Source organism: Rhinolophus sinicus, linkage group LG03 (genome assembly GCF_036562045.2).
Source record: "Rhinolophus sinicus isolate RSC01 linkage group LG03, ASM3656204v1, whole genome shotgun sequence".
NCBI classification, from domain to species: Eukaryota; Metazoa; Chordata; class Mammalia; order Chiroptera; family Rhinolophidae; genus Rhinolophus; species Rhinolophus sinicus.
Window position 1 is genome coordinate 194,957,460 of NC_133753.1, and position 18,653 is coordinate 194,976,112.

The 18,653-nt window shown below is 43.5% G+C and overlaps 1 protein-coding gene across 1 annotated transcript in view; it reads right to left on the reverse strand.

Annotated features, from left to right (window-relative positions):
• ADCY2 (adenylate cyclase 2) overlaps nt 1-18,653 on the reverse strand; it is a 348,589-nt gene that overhangs the window by 228,454 nt on the left and 101,482 nt on the right. Inside the window, exon 3 of the mRNA XM_074329098.1 lies at nt 8,554-8,715. Within this exon, the coding sequence (XP_074185199.1) occupies nt 8,554-8,715 (162 nt within the window). The remainder of the gene's footprint in view (nt 1-8,553; nt 8,716-18,653) is intronic.

An 18,653-nucleotide genomic window follows, 5' to 3' on the forward strand; every position in this document is an offset into this window, starting at 1 on the left:
AAGGGAATGGCACCTAATTTAATGGCACGTATGTGAACATTTGAGGTGACAAGTGCTCATACATGAGTGGAGCACAGAACCACCCGTGGCCCTCGGCCAGTGCTGCCTGTTTGCTCTCTTGTCATCAAAACCGACACAAATTCCTTCATAAGTTATTGGTTAAAGGCATCAAGCAGCAAATTAGATAAAAACACAACATGACCTACTCAGTTAATCCCAGAAATTCAAGAACTGTTAAATAATACAAAAGGGAAGATAATCATACAATCTTGCCCATGGGTGATTAAAAAAAAAAAAAAAAAAAAAAAGTCTTTTGATACAGTTCAAGATCCGTTCTTTAAAGAAAAAAAAAGAAAGGAAAACCTCTAAACAGGAATAGATGGCTACTTCCTTCAAATCATACAGTTTATTGCCCTCTAGGTGATAGTTTTGTTGAAACCAGGGTGAATCCCCAGGTTTCCTCAGTCTAAATTCTTGCTGTTTTGCTTTATTTTCTTATGTGTTACCATGGATATCGTCTAAGGAGGTATCTTCCTATGTTGTGCACCACAGAGCTCAGTAATACCTGAGCAGACAAGAGATGGGGAGCCCCACAGAGTCTCTGATCAGGGAGAATATATGACGAGACCGCAGTGACCCATGGTGGCAGAAGGGTGGCACCATAGTCCAGCTGCGGCTGTTGGTATCTGCAGTGGGTTCAATAGAAGCCCCCCAAAGTTATGTCCACTGGGAACCTGAGAATATGACCTTTTGGGGGGATGAGGGTCTCTGCAGGTGAAATTAAGTTAAGGATGTTGCTATGAGATCATTCCAGATTCAGAGTGGGCTCTGAAAATAATGGCCAGTGTCTTTATAAAAGAGAGGGGAGGAGATGTGGAGACACAAAGAGAAGAAGGTCATGTGAAGGTGGAGGCACAGACTGAAGTTCTAAAGCCGCAAGCCAAGGAGTGCTGGCAACAACTGAAATCTAGGAGAGAGGCTGAACGCATTCTCCCTCAGCCTCCAAAGGGAACCCACTCTGCCAACACCTTGGTTTTGATTTCTGTGAGAGAATAAATTTTGCAGTTTTGAAAACAACTGCTGTTGTTCTAAACACCCACATTAGTGGTAATTTGTCACTACAGTCCCAGGAAACCAACACAGCATCTCAGCCGGGGTGTGGTAGGAAGGATGCAGAGAGATGGAGCTGTAGAGGGACATGTCCCCATGACCACAAAACTGGGACACAGGGTGGTCAGATCTATCCTATCAAGGCACCATGTGGCTGGTCTGAATGAGCTTGGCTGGGAAACAGCACTGGGCTTCTGCAGGGAAAAAGACACTCCAGAGAAAGGGTGGGACAAGGGTCCAAGATGTTCTGCCATCACGTGACCCCAGAAGTGTCTCCTCTTTAATTTCTCCTTCTCACTCCTGACAAAAAATGAGCTGTCTCAAAGTTTCCAAAACCAGACATTGTTAACCTACAGGAGCTCAGATCCTCAAGCATTAGTAAAACTTCCCAACTCCACTCACTAGTGGAGTGTGGGATTCTAGTACGTCACCAGGATTACGCTCACTGCCCTGAAACTGGGTAGAGCATATTGCAGGATGGTCAATCACACCAGACCTAGACCCTGAGGGTGTTACACATCCAACTCCTGCCCTACTCAACTCCACAGCCATCTGGACTTCAATTATTAACATACTCCTCTCCAAGTATTTTTATGTCCTACTTCTCTTAGCTTCTGTAAAGCCACTTACACTTAGTAAAGTGCCTGACTGCTGCTGCTGTCTACATTGAGGGCTGCAGAGCAGCCCAGCCTGATAACCGGTCTCAGTACATGTGAATTCCTGTAATCAGCACCAAGGCCAGCAACAACTGTGGGCAGCTGGTGTTACCCTTGCCATTTTACAGATGAGAAAACTGACGAAACTAAAGAATTGGTCCAAGTTCATGCAATGTACCCGTTTGGTTCTCCAGGAAGCACATTCTAAAACACAGTTCACTGTTTATTGTGGAGTGGCCATTGGCTCACTGCCCATGGGGAGGGAAGGAAGCTGGACAAGTCGGAAGGAGACACTGAGCTGTGATGCAGACCTGACAGCTTCGGACAAAAGCACAGGAGCTTCAGAGCTGAAATGTCCCTTCAGAATTGTTCTGCACTGGACCAAAATGGGTGGAACATTGAATCAATCTGTAATAATACATCGTATTTGATGGGAATCCATTGCTTTGAACAAACAGAGGGCACAGAGTACAGCAGAGAGACTCAAGAAGAGGATGGACGCAGCTGATGGACCATCATCTCTTATTTTTCAAGAACTTTTTCATGCTCCTTTCATCAAATTCCAAGACTAAACTCATGGTCTGATAGGGTTTTCCTTTATCTCTGATCCTTCGAGCCTTTCCCCCAAATAGCCTCACAAATGTTGGAAAACAAACTAGGTCTCAGTCCAACATTATAGTAAAATACTTAATTGCCAATATGACAGGTCTCTGTCTCAGACATGCTCATAGTTTCATTCTAGAAATTTCCAGAGCATTTTTGAAGTGATTTGATGCCCTGCAGGAACATGCGAATGTTTGTTGTTGTTCACTTGCCCAACCAAACTCTCTCTGGTGGGTGATGGTGCAAAGGTCCTGCCATTTTGAGCAGAAAAGGGTTTATCTGTTGGGCTGGAGGAAGGAGAAGGAAGGAGAAAGGACCGTAGGACTGTGGGGTGCATTGAGGTTTGCTTTAGGGTTCGGTTTCATTAGGCACATTCCTGTTTTTACCTCTTCTCCATGCTTACCCCCACTCCTTCCAAATCATTACGTTGTTGGAACAGATAAAGGATAGCTTTGCTGAAACAGCACATGGACCATGATCGATAACCGGGTGCTACACAGAATGAACAGTGGTGTAGTCTTGTTTTCCCCCCTCGTGGAAAACACTAATATCCTGTTATTCTCTAAAGACAAAGCAGGAACAGAGGTCCACATTCCTAACAATTAGTCTCTTCCACAGCCAGAAATTGGGCAGCTGGCAACCTGCTGTTTTTCCTTTCAGCTTCTCAGATTAGATCCTAAATGCAATTTAATTCCAGACTCCAATATACAGTTCCTGAATTATACCGAAAAAGAAGCAGTTATGTAACAAATCTGCATCACTACTGATTACACACTTGCCAAAGAAAATGGGCTATATTTCCTATTTTAGGTCTAATCTAAAAATTTTTCAAATTATTTCACAACTTAAAGATATTAAAAGTATCCACCATGTAAAGGAATCCTATAAAATGTCTGTAAAATATGAGTAATCCTGTTAGGAAATCAATAAGCACTCCTCAGCTTATCTTGTACAATAAGTACAGATTCTCACAGAGCTGGCTGCTTCAGGAAATCTATATTCAAATCCCCTCCTCCATCATGGGAAAATAAAAGACGTATGAAGTGCAAACTCAGAATGTGTTCTACATACCAAGAAAATAAAAACGTACGAAGAGTTAAGTCAGTTTCAGAAACAAAAATGCAGCTGTGACATATAAACAGGAATATCTGAAAATTCCTTGAGGATGGTTCGGCTTCCTGCTGACAGCGATGCAGATCCACAGAAGTTTAGCAAATGAGAACAGACCGGACATCTATTTAATAAGAAGTAAATACTGCAAAACACAGGCTGCAGGCAGGACCAAGCTACTGATCCGTGGACCCACTGCCTCGGTGTGGGAGGCAAGACCCCTGGCCAGCTTCCTTATCTTGTCTAAAGGGCGGCTTGACTACCACCTGAAAGGCTCAGAGAGGCGGCCCCAGGAGGCGGAGGGCTCACTGTGGTTTCTGAGCCTCAGTTTCCCTGTGCCTTGATGCAATCCTAAGCAGAAAAGGCTCCTGGCTGCTCTCGTGGACCTTTCCGTCAGATGCCCGTGCTGCTGCTCAGACAAGCAAGCTTCTCATTTTCTAGTTAATCCGGATGGCTGAGGGCTTTGCCTGCTTCTGCTGAGGTTCTGATAAATAAAATATTCTAGCACAGACAATGTGAAACTGCCTTTCATTTAGTCTCCTGATACTTAAATAGTTTGTCCCCTTTGTTATTAAGGGATTCCGGATTCCCTTCATAGTCCCAGATTCCAGAAAAACGTTTCTTCAAAACCCAGTGAGCAAAACAAAGATGGGAAAGAATGAGAAGGAAAGTTGCTGAAACCGGTACAAAGGGAATCACAGAGAGTAACTGGAGAGAATCTTCTTTTCCACAAATAAACTCTGTTCAAAACGCATTCCTTCCCTTCTTCTTCTTTGCCTTTCTTGTCTTTTTTGTTGTTGTTGTTGTTGTTGTTTTCCTACCAAAGAACTCAGCGCTCAGCCATCAGCACAGCAAGGAAACATCTGCACCCACAGGGGGTGGGGGAACTCGTCCCCATCCCCTGAATTCGCCCAAAGTGACAAAGCTGGGCTGGGTGCCAGAAGTGTCGACAGAGGGGAAAGTCAAGCACCAGGGACAGAGTCTGAGCTAAGGGAGGGTGACACCCTCACATGCAAGGGGTGCCAGAGCCCCAGCTGGGGGAGGAGACACCCTTAATGGACATGTGGACAGGGCATCAGAGCCCCAGGTGGGGGGCACCCTCACCTGCAAGGGGTGTCAGAGCTCGAGCTGAGGGAGGGGTGTGTGGGTGGGAGGAGGGGAGAGGAAACTGAGCCAAGTGAGAAGGCACCATGTGGATGGAGGCGGTGGCATATGAGATAGGAGACTAATCACACATAGGCATTCATCAAATAAGTCAATATATTAAGGATCAAGGGGGCTAATTCTTTTCACTATCGGTCAAGGCAGCCATAATGGAAAGGGAGAAACTGGCATGAAACCTACGGTGACTTAAAAATAGAGCTATTGGTGCGAAACCTTGTGTTTAATAAATCAGTATCTATAGAAACAAATGCAGATGTAAATGTGTGTGGGCCTGGCCTTGGTGACAACCCAGTGACAAGACACAAAGCCCAGATCCTGCTCCTGGATGCCATTCCTCACTGAAAAGAACCCGGGCTCCTTGGAGAGATGACTGAGTTTAAGGCCGAGGCAGGAAACGCACAAGATGGACCTGACACATCGGGTTGTGCCAGGAAGTAAGGACAGGGACATGTCAAAAAGTCAGTGACGCCAGCTTGAGGGGATCCACTGGACAAATCTGAGGCCATATGGACAACAAAGCAAACAGTGAATAACCTGTTGAATAGAATAGGGAAACAAAAAACCATGTAGCTATAAATAAGTAAATAAAATAGCATATTTGGCTCGCTTCAAAGTACCTCTGCACAAATACGTATTAATTAGAAAGAGGAAAAGGGCCCCTTGAAAGCGGAAGTGCCTGGTGGACAGCAGCATAACACAATGACCACTGTAAGTCACGAGACAAAGTGGACTTATGTACCCTGATGGAACGAGATGCAGGCGCACCGCGACGTCTGTGGTTCCTGCCAAAGATACGTAACCTCAGCCTCTTTGGGAGGACACATCAAACACCCCAAACTGAAGGCCACTTACAAAACAACTGGCCTGCAATCTTCAAAGGTGTTAAGATCATGAAAGCCAAAGGAAGACGAAGGAATTGTTCCAGACTGGAAGAGACGAAAGAGACTTGAGAACACAGCGCAAGGTGTGACTCTTCCCTGAGCCCTTTGCTCAAAGGACATTGACGGGAAAGCTGGAGGAACTGGAATGGCAGTAACGGGGCAATGTGAATGTCCCGATTTGGAGAGTTTCGCTCTGGTTACGCAGAGGAATGGAACTGTAGGAAATACATGTGAAAGCATTTGGTTGATGGAACATCCATCAAGTTGGCAACCTGCCTTGAAATGGTTTAGGAACGAAAACTTCTCTGTATTGGATTTACAATAGATTGGTAGGTCTGGGATCATTTCAAATTAAAAGAAAGAAATGTATTAGGAATTATACTTTGTGTTCAAATGTGTTAGGAAATATCATCCATAATTTCCAGTTAATAACTACATTCCTCAATTCGGTGATATATGAGTGTCCCTGGCTAAGAGTGAATTCTACTTCAGGACAAATGCTGGTAAAATGAATTTCCTGAAAATGACAAACACTGATATTCAACATGGATGGGGACTAGGGTTTGCTATTAAGTCAGTATTTTGGTTCATAGATAAGTGCTGCATCCTATCAGTGGATTGCCAGTGTTCAAAAAATAAAACGAAACAAAAATTATAAATCTTGTTCCATGTTAAATAAAATGCACTCTACCTTTATTGGTTTAGAAGCCACTGTGATGTTTATCATCGCTGACGGGCAACCCTTCTCTTTCTGTTAGATCGATATACCTTATTTTAAGTAGTTTTGCTTTAATCAGGTACACCACAGCAATATAGCCACCCAATCTGCAGCATTCTGACTTATATACACTTGTCATTAAAAGAATTCAATAAAGTGTTTTTCTCACATCACAAACCAGTATTATATTTATAGGTCCAGCCCTTTTCTTCTTTAGTTTGATGTTTACCTAGGAACCTTCCCTGTTAAATCTACGGGCATATTTTGTTCTTCCCCGGCTCTTGGAGTCCTTGAGAAATTATTTCTGAAAGGATGGAAAACTGATCTTATGTTCTTCTATTCCTTTCAATGTTATTCTTATACAAAATACTATGGAACGAAGAATTTTTGTTCTTTTTGCTATTCCAGAATTATTTTATATCTGGCTGTCCACTGACAAGTATTTTTCTGTGCTGGTTTTAGAAATTGAGTAAATAAAAATTTAAGATTACATTCTCCCCCCCCCTTTGTTTTCTTTTACCAATAAAATGTAATGGAAGTGCTTAAAAAAACAAACAAACAAACAAACAACCAAAAACTCGATACATACTTGATGACCTAGAATATGCCAGGCTCTTTGCAAAGCACTTACATTTTACTTCTTTTTCTAAATCCCATTTGATCCTTATAGGCAGGTATTATAATCCTTATCTCCCGGATATTTTTCTATTACATTTGCCCCAGCAGGTACTTTATTGATTTGTGAAGGTGCACAAAAGTTAGGTACAAAATGTGGAAGGGATGCATTCCAGGGTCCCCCAAACCAAGAAGGTGCTGACAGCCGTGAGACACGTTTGAGTACCTGTTGCTGTGTGAGACCACTTTCCTGCAGTGATTTCATAATGTCGAGTGGTGGAAACACCCACTGCCTGGCCCTGCATGAGATTCCCTCTGGCTGAGCTTAATGGCCCCGCAAAACAGAAGGTGGAAGAGTGGAATTTATGGGAGAACAGAGCCTCCTCAGGGGAGGCTCTGACATGCAGGAAAAGGAAATAAATCCTTGGGCAGAGCTCATGTGAAAAGGAACACTTCTCCCACCTCTTCCCAGCCACAGCTGGATTATTTCTTTTAGTAAAACACCCACCTTCACTCTTTCATCTGATCAGTTACTGAGTGGCCTTCATCTGTGTCTAGGTGTACACGTTCCTGGCATGTCTGCTCGGTCACAGGGGACACACGGGAGACAAACATGGCTTTCCCGTGCTTCCTGGGAGAGGATGCTTCTTAGTACATTTCGAACAAGTCAGTGTGAAACTGGAGCCCATGGTGCCAAACCAGGGCCATGGCCTTCACAGGCAGCCAGTGCCACGAGATACAGGCCCTTCAGGCTGCTCTGTGAACGTTGTGTTACACATATGCACGAGGAGACGAATATTAAGAAAAGAGATCACTAGAAACTTTCCAGCCAAGAGAGATCACTACAGACCCAAGGGTCAGCCTCCAGGTGTATTTCACGTTCCCAAACAAAACACTCCATCAAGCACATGACAAACTAGTTTCTCAGGCACCACAGGGCACAGGTGACCCATATCCACAATCCCCTTTCCAACCACAGTGCTGTTTGTCACCAGTTCCCTCAGCCCATTGCATTTTACACCAGAGCTGCATTTCTTACGTTTGGTTCTGAGAGACTAAAATAAAACACGTTTCTTTACAGGTAAAAAAGAGACTGTTAGGAATAATATGAAACCCCTGACCCTCGTGCTTACAGATGCACACGACAGAACATCAAATCGCTGTTCAAATGCTTCTAATTAAATGGGATGGCTTCTTTGAAATACCACTTATTAGTAAAAACAAGTTTGCTGTCACAGCATTTTAAATATATATACATTTTTTAAATATAAATGGACCTGCCAGATGATTAAAAATGGAGAAATCTTTTGTCTTCTGTAAAGAGGGGTTTTTGGATATCAAAGTAGAGAGAGATGGGGAATTATGAATTTAATTTATAACCTATTCACTCTAAAAATAAGAGCGCTGAATTATAATGTATAATGAGAACAGCTTTTAACCATTAAAATCACACCACCAGTCAGCAATCAGTGAAATGGAATTCCCATTTCCAGTTTCCGCTGTTGCTAATTGCTAAGTGAGTGTTGACTCCACTGATGGAGGGGTGTGTGTGTGTGTGGCCGCCACCCTTTAGCAATAGCCCGAGTCAAGGGCAGAGAAGAACAGAACTTGAGCAGCTGCCAGGTACCAACAGTCCCCCCCTGAGCAGGCGCGTGGCACCTCACACAGCCCCAACAAGATGTGCGAAGTCACCCACCTGCCAGACCAGGTGCTCCTTGGCCCCCGGCGTTGCAGACAGGCAGACACTCAGCACGATGGTGTGGGAGGAGGAGGTGAGCACGCTGGCAATGATGGCGTCTCGCATGTTGAAGGGCAGCATGGTGTACACCACGAAGATGATGAACAGGAAGAACGACACCTGCAGGCAGAGGAGAAGGGTTGCAAGAGTCACAGAGAGTCCCATTTCCAAGGGGGAAAATTAAAGGCTGCAGAGAACACCAGGCACCGCACCGTTTAAGAAATAATAATACTGTGACAACACAAGACAGCATGTGCAGACAAATTCACTGGGTTAGGGTAAAGGACCGACTGTTGTGATGGAGAAAAACTGTTCTACTTCAAAAGGTGGGGATTTCCAGCTTTGGTATCCACACCGTTGCAGACAGTAGGATGATGGCGGCAGTTCGTGGGTATGGATGCAAAGCTGGTCCTCAGCACTCAGAGTTGGCGAGCTGAGCTTTAGAATGCCCGTTAAGTTATCTATGAAATGGTTTTGTGAGACCCAGGGAGGGTGGACAGGTGTTGTCTGGGGGAGTTAGTGAAAGGAGATAGATGCAAAGAGCATGGACATGTGACAAACAGAATAAAACAGCTTAGAGATGGTTCAGTGATGGGCAGTTTCTCAAAGAGTTAAATGTCGAATGACCGCATGACCCAGCAATTCCATTCCTGAGCATATGCCCTAAATAACTGAAAACAGGTATTCAAACAAATACTTGTACACACATGGTTGCAACAGCATTATGCAACAGCCACAAGATGGAAACACAAACATCCAACATCACATGAAAGATAAATGGCAAGCAGTAGGTCCATACAATGGAATACTACTCGGCCATGAAAAGGAGTGATGTACTGATACTTGCTGTAATCTGGATGAACCTCAAAAATGTTATGCTACATGATCAAAGCTAGGACAAAAGACCCCACAGTGCATGATTCTATTGCATGACTTATCCACAATGAGTAAATTTACAGAGACAGAAAGCAGATTGGTGGTTTCCAGGGGCTGGGGAAGAGGGACATGGGAAGTAACTGCTTCATAGGAACAGAGTTTCCTTTTGGGGTGACGACAAATATTTTGGAACTAGAGGGAGGTCAGAGTTGCACAGCATTGTGGATGTATTAAATGCCACTAAATTCTTCCCTTTGAAATGGCTAATTTCTGTCTGTTGTCATGCAGCTGCCTGCCCATCTGTCCCCTCGTGCCTATCCCTAAAAAGAAAGAAGAGTCAGTAAGACTGTTCCTTTCAGGGACATTGCTTCACCTTTATGCCATCTCCTTGTTTGGCCCCAAAGGATGGCTGGCTAGCCAATGACAGGTAAGATTCCTCAAGAAAGGGACGACCTAAGACAGGCACAGTCGTGTGGGGACCACCAGGAGAACTCACGGAGTTGACAGAGGTGGGTACAGCCCCCCACCTTCCCCCGTCTAAGGAGAGCTTCTGCCTCTGTGGCTGTATTCCTTCCCACAACCTGCTTGGGAAGTGATAACGTCAGTTCTCCATGTCAGTAAGTTTTCCACATAAAGGTTTTGTCCCCTGGGGAGGTACAAACAATAATCATTTATACATCATGGGACTTTCGACAGGCAAGGGTGATTGGTCTGAACCAGTTTTCTGGTATCATGTATGAGACTCACAGACCGTAGTAAAAACAATGCTACTTCCTTGTATGTGCATCAATAAAAGCCACAAGGGGCCCGATTCAGGGCTCTCAGTCCTTTGAGGCTGTGAGACCCTTGGCCCCTGTTTCAAAACTTTCTTGATTTCTGTTTCTTTCTTAACCCTTCGCCGCCCCTTCTTGTTCTCTCACTGTCCGTGTTGCGCTGGACGCGATATATGTCATGTGAATGTCACTTCAAAAACATCAACATGAAACAACTTAGAGAAACTCTTGGAATGGGAAAGACAATGGCTTAGGAGGCAGTAAAACAGGCCGTTTTCACTACAAAGGAAGTGGAAGCAGAAGAACATCATCAAATGCATAAAAAGGTAATGAATCATGTGGGAAAAGAACTGAGGGCAGGGAAATAGGGCAAGTGGCCTTGAGTGAGCTTTGCCACACAGCTCTTCACTGCACAAAAGGGGCTCAGGGAAGAGCCTGCCCACACTCACAGCACAGCCTGTGTTCCTTTAAGGAGTCCTGAGTCCCCAGACCATGGGAAAGACCTGGAGACACTGTATCCCCTGCTCCACTGGGAGCCAGGATGTGTATTCATGAGAACGACCTGGACAAGACTCTGCTCTGGGTGGATTTAAAGAGAGGGATTTAAAGAGAGTTCAAAACATGGGCATTTCCAGCTTTGGTATCCACACCGTTGCAGACTGATGTGAGCAGTTCATGGGTATGGACGCAAAGCTGGTCCTCAGCACTCAGGATCGGCTAGCTGAGCTTTAGAACATTAAGTTATTTATGGGCGGACATCGGGCTTATCTTTCCTCCTTCAGAGTCATGGTGAACTGTGCCACGTATTGTAATAAAAAAGCAGTTGTCTGTACAGATTGATGAGCAGCCTTCCTCAGCCTCGCGCTGTTGACATTTGGGCCTGGACAGTCCTGGGTGGTGGGCACCGTTCTGTGTGTCGGGAGATGGGTGGTGGCATACCTGGCTCCTGCCCACCAGATGCCAGGAGAACTCCACATTTAAAAATGTGACAACTGACAATGTCTCCAGACATTGTCGAATGTCTTCCAAGGGGTACATCACCTCTGGGTGAGAACCACTAAGCTACATAAAAAGTTTATTTTAAGGATGAGAAAAACACCTGTTGTGTATTCATGGCTTATTGGAAAATTAAGTTTTCTTCAGAATCTCTTATATCGGCAAATGTATAGGAAATATTTTCAATTAAGATATTATTTCCACACATAGCATTTAGGCAAAATCTTTACAAGAGGTATTAAATGAATATTTTCAGGTATCAGAATTCACCACCAATTAACTCAAGAAAACCTCTATTTTACATTCTTTTTCTTCTAATATGAAAAACTTGAACATGTCTTTGTAATTATCGTAACTTTCAGACAGCTTAATTCTGGACAGCTTAAAACTCTAACATTATTTCAATTAAGACACACTTCTGCGAATAGTTTGAACTTTGAAATGGAAGCACACAGGAGGCTTATCTATGGGAACCAAACGGAGAACAGAGGTTCACTTTCCTGAATCCTGTTAATCCTGTTGAGTGTTCCTTTTTAGATGTCAAAATGAATTTTTTAAAGGTCAATCAAGCAAGTCACAGTACATTAAGTCTTGGATTTTAGTGGCAGCATTTTGGGAGCTCAGCTAGTGGTGCCCGGGCAGCATTCCACATGCTGGATGGGAAGGAGGAAAGTCAAGAGCAGTTGCACGTCCCACAGGGGAATGTTCTTTACTTCTTATTAATCCCAGAAGGCTCCATCTTTTTCCCCTTAGCCTGCTTTCCAAAGCAATTTCAAATAAGGCCATATGTAAAACCAAAATGCATTTGGCACATCTGAAGAACATGTGGGTAAAAAGTACCAAAAAGTCGAATGCAGTCGGGTGGGTTCCACCAGTTTCAAACCAAGAGCATCTCCTTGATGCTCTTAAATCTCTTCCTCTTCCATGGAAACTCGATACTGCCCATGATGTCTCTGCCACCAAACAAACCAGATGCAAACCTTCGAGAATCACCTGTGACAATTCCCCTTCACGCCCACACTCACAACCAATGTCTTCTTACTGTAGGACTGCAGCTTACTGCGACTGTCTGCCTGTCTCTCCATCTTTATTTCCACCAGGTTGGCTCATTACCTTTCCGTTTGTTAGGAATTATGCTTCCATACCTTCTTTCACTCCTTCTTTCCATCCCCCAAAGTGTGTATCCTTCCTCATTTTTGCCCATTCCAATTCATTCTCCATGATTCTGGTACTCGTGAGGACTCTACCAAATTTTCTAGCTTTCTTCCTCTGGGCACATGGTACAATTGCATGTCAGCATTTTCTTTTCTTTTCCTTTTTTTTTTTTTTTCCCCCAGGTAAGTCAGGCCACGCAACTTTCTTTGATGAATGAAGTGTGAGCAGAAGTGATATATTTCCTTTCTGGATGGAAACTTTCAAAGCTAGTGAACAACTTGCCAAGTCCACTTCGTTCTCTGACCGTCATGGAAACACATTGGAGCTTCTCTGCGCCTTGGTCTCAAGTGAGGAGCAGAGGCCCTTGGATGACCCACATGGTCCTGTGGTCATGCGAGTGAGCCATAAGCCTTTATGATGGTAAGCCCTTGGGTCCTGAAGCACACCTCAGATGGTCCTGATGGATGGCAAGCGCATGTGCACATGTGCACACACACACGGAAACTTTCACTGATAGGATAAATAGAATGATTCTATATGCGTTACTCTACAATCTGCTTTTGTCCCTGAACTATGCGTTGGGCATCTTTCCAACTCTGTAGAAGTGAATATACTATTTACTTTTCACCAGTTGCAAAATATTCCATAGTGATGGAATGTTACTCCAGCATTTCCTTACTGATGACCCTTCAGGACACGACAGGACTCTCTTATCCAACTGCTGCAGTCATGCTCTGGCTGACCTCCTTCCCTCCATCATTCTCCTCTCTCTACTCTAGCTAACATATGACTGCAAGATTTGGGATTCTGAATGCACAGGTCTAATTAGTTGCTTCCTTCGATGACCATTTCGTCTGGCTTACCCCTGTGCTCTGAACACTTCTCTCAAAGAGCTCTTATGGTCACAGAGTAAAGCAGAAACCACGCGGTCTGGAGGAAATACTCCCCCAAATGACCTTTCTGTCCTTCTCCCTGCCTTGCTCTGGAAGCATCCCCTGCTCCCAGATGGTCATCCCCATCCATGCCTTCAGCATCGGGTGTTCACCGTAGGCCTGGAAGTCCCCACTCTCAGAATGTTCTCTCTCCTTTTCTAGTCCTCTTCACCTGCTTTACTTGTTAACAGCAATTACAGTGCTGGGTTTATTTGTTCCTACTCCCACACAGAGAAGCTCAATGACCTCTTGAGGGCTTGATTCACTCCACAGCCAAGACCCCAAAGCCTAGGACAGTACCTGACTCAGGGTAGGTGCTTCATACATTGTTGCTGTCTGCATGAAAAACTCTATTCTACGCCCCAGTATGACCCAAGTTATATCCACTCTATTAGCATCTAGTCCCTAAATGCATCTCTAAAAATAGCCTGCCAGCCTCTTTGGTCCAATTAGCCTTGTCATTCACCATAGCCATGTTGAGTTTCAAATGATCATTTATCTATTTAGTAGACTAATTACATTCAAAAACGCAAATGAACAGACATTTGTCAGATGTCTATGGCAGGCAACAGCAAATACTAGACTAACGTGGAAAAAGCACCTGTTCTCAGGGCACCTTCTAGTTTGTCTGCCTCCAGGAGCCCTTATGCCCTATAAAAAAAGACTCTTCCAGGCGTCAAGCCAATGGTAACCTACAGAAGAAAAGGGTAACCCAGACTTAGGATGTTTATCTAGCAGCCAAGATTCCCCTGGCTACTCCTCTGCCATCAGCATCTTAGAGCTCAGCTCAGAGGGGCTGGTCTCTTTCAAACCCTGCACTCAACTCTCCCTTCACCCAGAATGTCAGCTGACAGGAAGTGTGCTCACTCTGGCTTTGCAAAACACAAGCTCTTCCCAAGCAGGCCACTTTTGAGAAGCTGATACAATGAAAACTCACCAGGCAAGAAGAAGATGGAATTTAGTCACTGCTTTCTCACAGAGGAAGCTCTTTTACAGAGGAAAGCGCATCTTCTTCCTGGAAAGTGGTGACTCTTCCTTGGTGAGCAGAAAGCAAGGCTGCTTCCCTGGGATGAGAAGTCTCATTCTGGTCATGAGATCCTGAGCTGAATTTTTAAAAGCAGGATCAGAATTGTACAGTTGAACATGGATGCACTGAAGGGACCGTCCCTTCAGACATAGGCTGCAAAGGGCAGAGGACAGGGAGGGTGCTTCAATGACTTCATGGTTTCTTAAGAGTCTGATGTCAAGTGTATGCGTTTCTTGTGGCTGCTGTAACAAACTGCCACACACTTGATGGCTTAAGGCAACAGAAATTTATTCTCTTATAGTTCTGGAGGCTAAAAATTTGAAATCAAAGTGTCAGGAGGGTTGGTTCCTTCTGACGGCTCTGAGGAAATGTCAGCTGCATGCCTCCCTTCTAGCAGGTTCTGGTTGCTTCCAGCAATCCTGGGCATCCTTTGTCTTATAGCCGCATCACTCCAATCTCTGCCTCCATCTTCGCATGGCCTTGCTCGCTGTGTGCCTGTGCCATCACGTGACCTTCTCCAGTCTGTGTGGCTCTGTCAAAATGCCCCTCTTCTAAGGACACCAGTCACTGGATGGAGGATCCATCCTACATCCAGTATGACCTCATCTTTACTAGTTACAAAAACCTATTTCCAAATAAGGTCACATTCACAGGTCAGGACTTTCACATATTGTTGGGAAAATGAGTTCAGCCCACAATATCAAGTTTACACTACAGCTCAAACCAGAATTTAGATCTCAAGTACTTTCTGCCCACTTCATATCCCACGTTCCATTTCCATGTCAGAGGTGAAAAATAAGTGTCCAGTATCAAGGTTATTTAAGTTATGAATCCAACAGAATTTATACACACACACACAAACACACACACACTTCTGTAAATAGAAAATCACCACAAACTAGGAGAAGAGATGAGGTACAGCTAAACAAGAGGAACGGAAACAGTCCTGACGCAATAGTAGTGTGGTCTATCAGAGTCCCAGTCTTCTTTTTTTTTTTAATTTATTGGGGTGACAATTGTTAGTAAAATTACATAGATTTCAGGTGTACCATTCTGTATTACATCATCTATAAATCCCATTATGTGTTCACCAGAGTCAGTTCTCTTTCCATCACCATATATTTGATCCCCCTTTACCCTCATCTCCCACCCCCCACCCCCTAACAGAGTCCCAGTCTTGACTTTGGCCTCTTGTGCAAAGCCAGGGCTTTTCCAGACTGGTTCACATTTGTTTCAGAGTTCAGTGACAAGCAAGAAAGTTCCAGACATGCCAGTAGCTTTAAAGCTTTAAAGATAGAGCTTCTGTTTTTTCCTTTCAAGTGGCACCTAAACTCTAATATCTTAAAGAGGCTTTGCTAGTCCACTTCTCCTGGAATGTATAAAAAAAGCATAATCAGCAAGACAATCGGGATTAGTTATATAAATTGCCAGAGTCCTGATGAGAAATTCATCAGAGAAATATCTTCTATTTTTGTTATGCTGATAACGTGAAGGGAAATAACACCCCAGTGAACATAATGGGAGTATTTTATGGCCCAAAGCACAGCTACTCAAATCATTTTTCTCTCCAACAAATCTCTGAGAAATCAGAGATATAGTATTTAAAGCAGTAGCTTAATTTTCAAAGACACAGATTTTACTAAAAACCTTAGAAATTATACCTTCCTAACTAAAATATAAAGTGTAGTTCTTTTAACATTATATCTCATTGTTGTTTTAGAATACAACTAGAAATGCCAAAATTTAGTAAAAATTGCCAAAGGAAAAGACAGAATTCTTGAATATATTTATCTGATTGAACATTCTGAAAGGTAAGTTCTAAATTCAAAATAAAAAATTTCCTTATGCGATGCGACTTCCATCTCAAAGGAGTGATGACTTTAAGAATATGTATACCATTTACGAATTCAGAGCACTTAAGTAACTTTCTGGAAACATAACTAGAAAGTTATTCAGCCAGAAATGTGCTTTACCTTTAAAAAAGAAAAAGCAACAACAAAATATGCAAAATGATATGTACCTTTTCACCTAGATCAGTATTTTCTTGTCTTGTTCCTTGATCGTGCTTTACATAAGAATTACTTTGAGTCACTGTTACATTTATGAGTACAAATATCACAACTGTGTAAAACACTTCTTTTTTTTTAATTAGGAGACCTTCAGCACACCAATTTTTAGTACTAAACTATCTGCATATATTATAGTAACTTCTTTGAGATGTTTCTTTATGGTTACCCTTTTTTTCAAGTTTAACGCCTTCCCTTTCTCCTCTTTCTTTCCCCAGGTATTCCCAATGAGGAGGAATCTATACCTATCTGTAATATATATAAAATCTATATCTATATATCTCTCTACATCTCTATCCATATGTCTATCCATATCTATATCTGTCTATATGTGCATACACACATATATATACACATGCACACGTTATGTTTGTGTGTGTGTATGTACGTGCATGTGTGTTACAGTCTTTGGTGAACCCACTGTAATTGCATCTAACACCAGCATTAGTGTTCAGTGAGAAGCCACCTTTTCCCAGGTCAAAGACAGCCTTAATCACAGAACAAATCAAGGGAAAGGATGGACTGTATCTCCAGCTTCTTATCTCCCTCACAGGAGCTCTAGATCCCTGACTCAGGTAGAACTCAGCCACAGTGCTAGTCATGGATGCTTCTAGATGCTTCTGGAGCTTTCTCAGGTTCCACTCCTTTTCAATCACACTGGCTGTCCCAGGCTTCATGGGACTTTACATGGGGCTGCAGGCTGAGTCCACTGGCTCAGTCCTAACACCTAATCCCCAATTTCACGCTCATGGACCATAATGGATTACACAGACACTACAGCCAAATTGTTGTTAATGTTATTTACAGGGCAGCGTTAGCAGAGGCTGGATTGTCAAACAAGCCAGGGGTATGTGGGTGCAAATCTCATTATGGATATTTCATCTCCCCAATCTTGAACTCTTGTCATTCTTGTACTCTTCCCCATCTCACTCAATAAAACTTCTAGTCCCCACAGCTAGGAGCTATTGCTGTAATGTAACAGGAGCTATTACAGTCTCTCCATCCCTTTAAGACATCCTCAATCAATCTATCCCCTCCCATCGGTGGCTGTACCACCAGCCCAAATCATATGATCATCCCTGGATTGCTGCAACAGCATCTTAAATAGCTACTCTGTTTACAGTAGTATGCCCTGGAGAGAATTTTCCACACAGAAAGCCAAAGGATCTTTTTCCTAAACTGATACATAGTTAACATATAACGTTGTGTGAGCTAAAGGTGTACAAAGTGTTGATTTGGTACACTTACATATTGCAATATGATGACCACTTCTGGGTATGTATGAATATTAAAAGGTATCTGTACCCTCTATGTTCACTGTGCTATTATTCACAACAGCCAAGATACAGAAACAACTTGTGTCCATCAGCTGATGACTGGATAAAGAAGATGTAAGACACATACACACACACACACACACACACACACACACACACACGCATGCATGCATCCACACATGCACAGCACACATGGGGATATTATTCAGCCAAGAGAAAGAAGGAAATCCTGCCATTTGCAGCAACATGGATGAACTTAAAAGGCATTATGCTAAGTCAGACAGAAAAGACAAGTACCATCTGATATCACTTATATGTGGAATCTAAAAAAGCCAAACTCATTGAAAGAGAGAGTGGACTGGTGGCTCCCAGGGGCTGGGGCACAGGGTAAGTAGGGAGATGTTGGTCAAGGATTACAAACTTCTGGTTATAAGATAAATAAGTTCTGGGATCTAATGACCAGCATGGTAACTGTAGTTACCAATACTGTATTATAAACTTCAAAGTTGCTTGGAAACTAGATCTTAAATGTTCTCACCACAAAAAAGAAACGATAACCACGGGACTGATGGAGGTGTCAGCTAATGCTACGGCGATAACCAAAGTGATCTTGTAAAGAATGACATCCAAGCATGTCACTGCTCCTGCTTAGCTCTCACCATTCACTTTCTATAACACTGAGAAAAAGTTCAAAGGGAGTGCAGGTTGACAAGGGTCCCTCATGATCTGGTCCCAGCTGGCATCACCTCCAGTCTTGTATCTCACCAATTCCCATCACCCTGTTCATAGTCCCTCCATTCTGGCCTTCTTGCTCTTCCTGGAACCACCTCAGGGCCTTTGCACTGGCCCGAAATGTTCTGTCTCCAATTTCCTCGGCTGGCGTGTCATTCAGGGCTCACACCTCAAACACCACCTCCCCAGAGAGAATCCCATTGACCGCCCCCATCAAAAACATC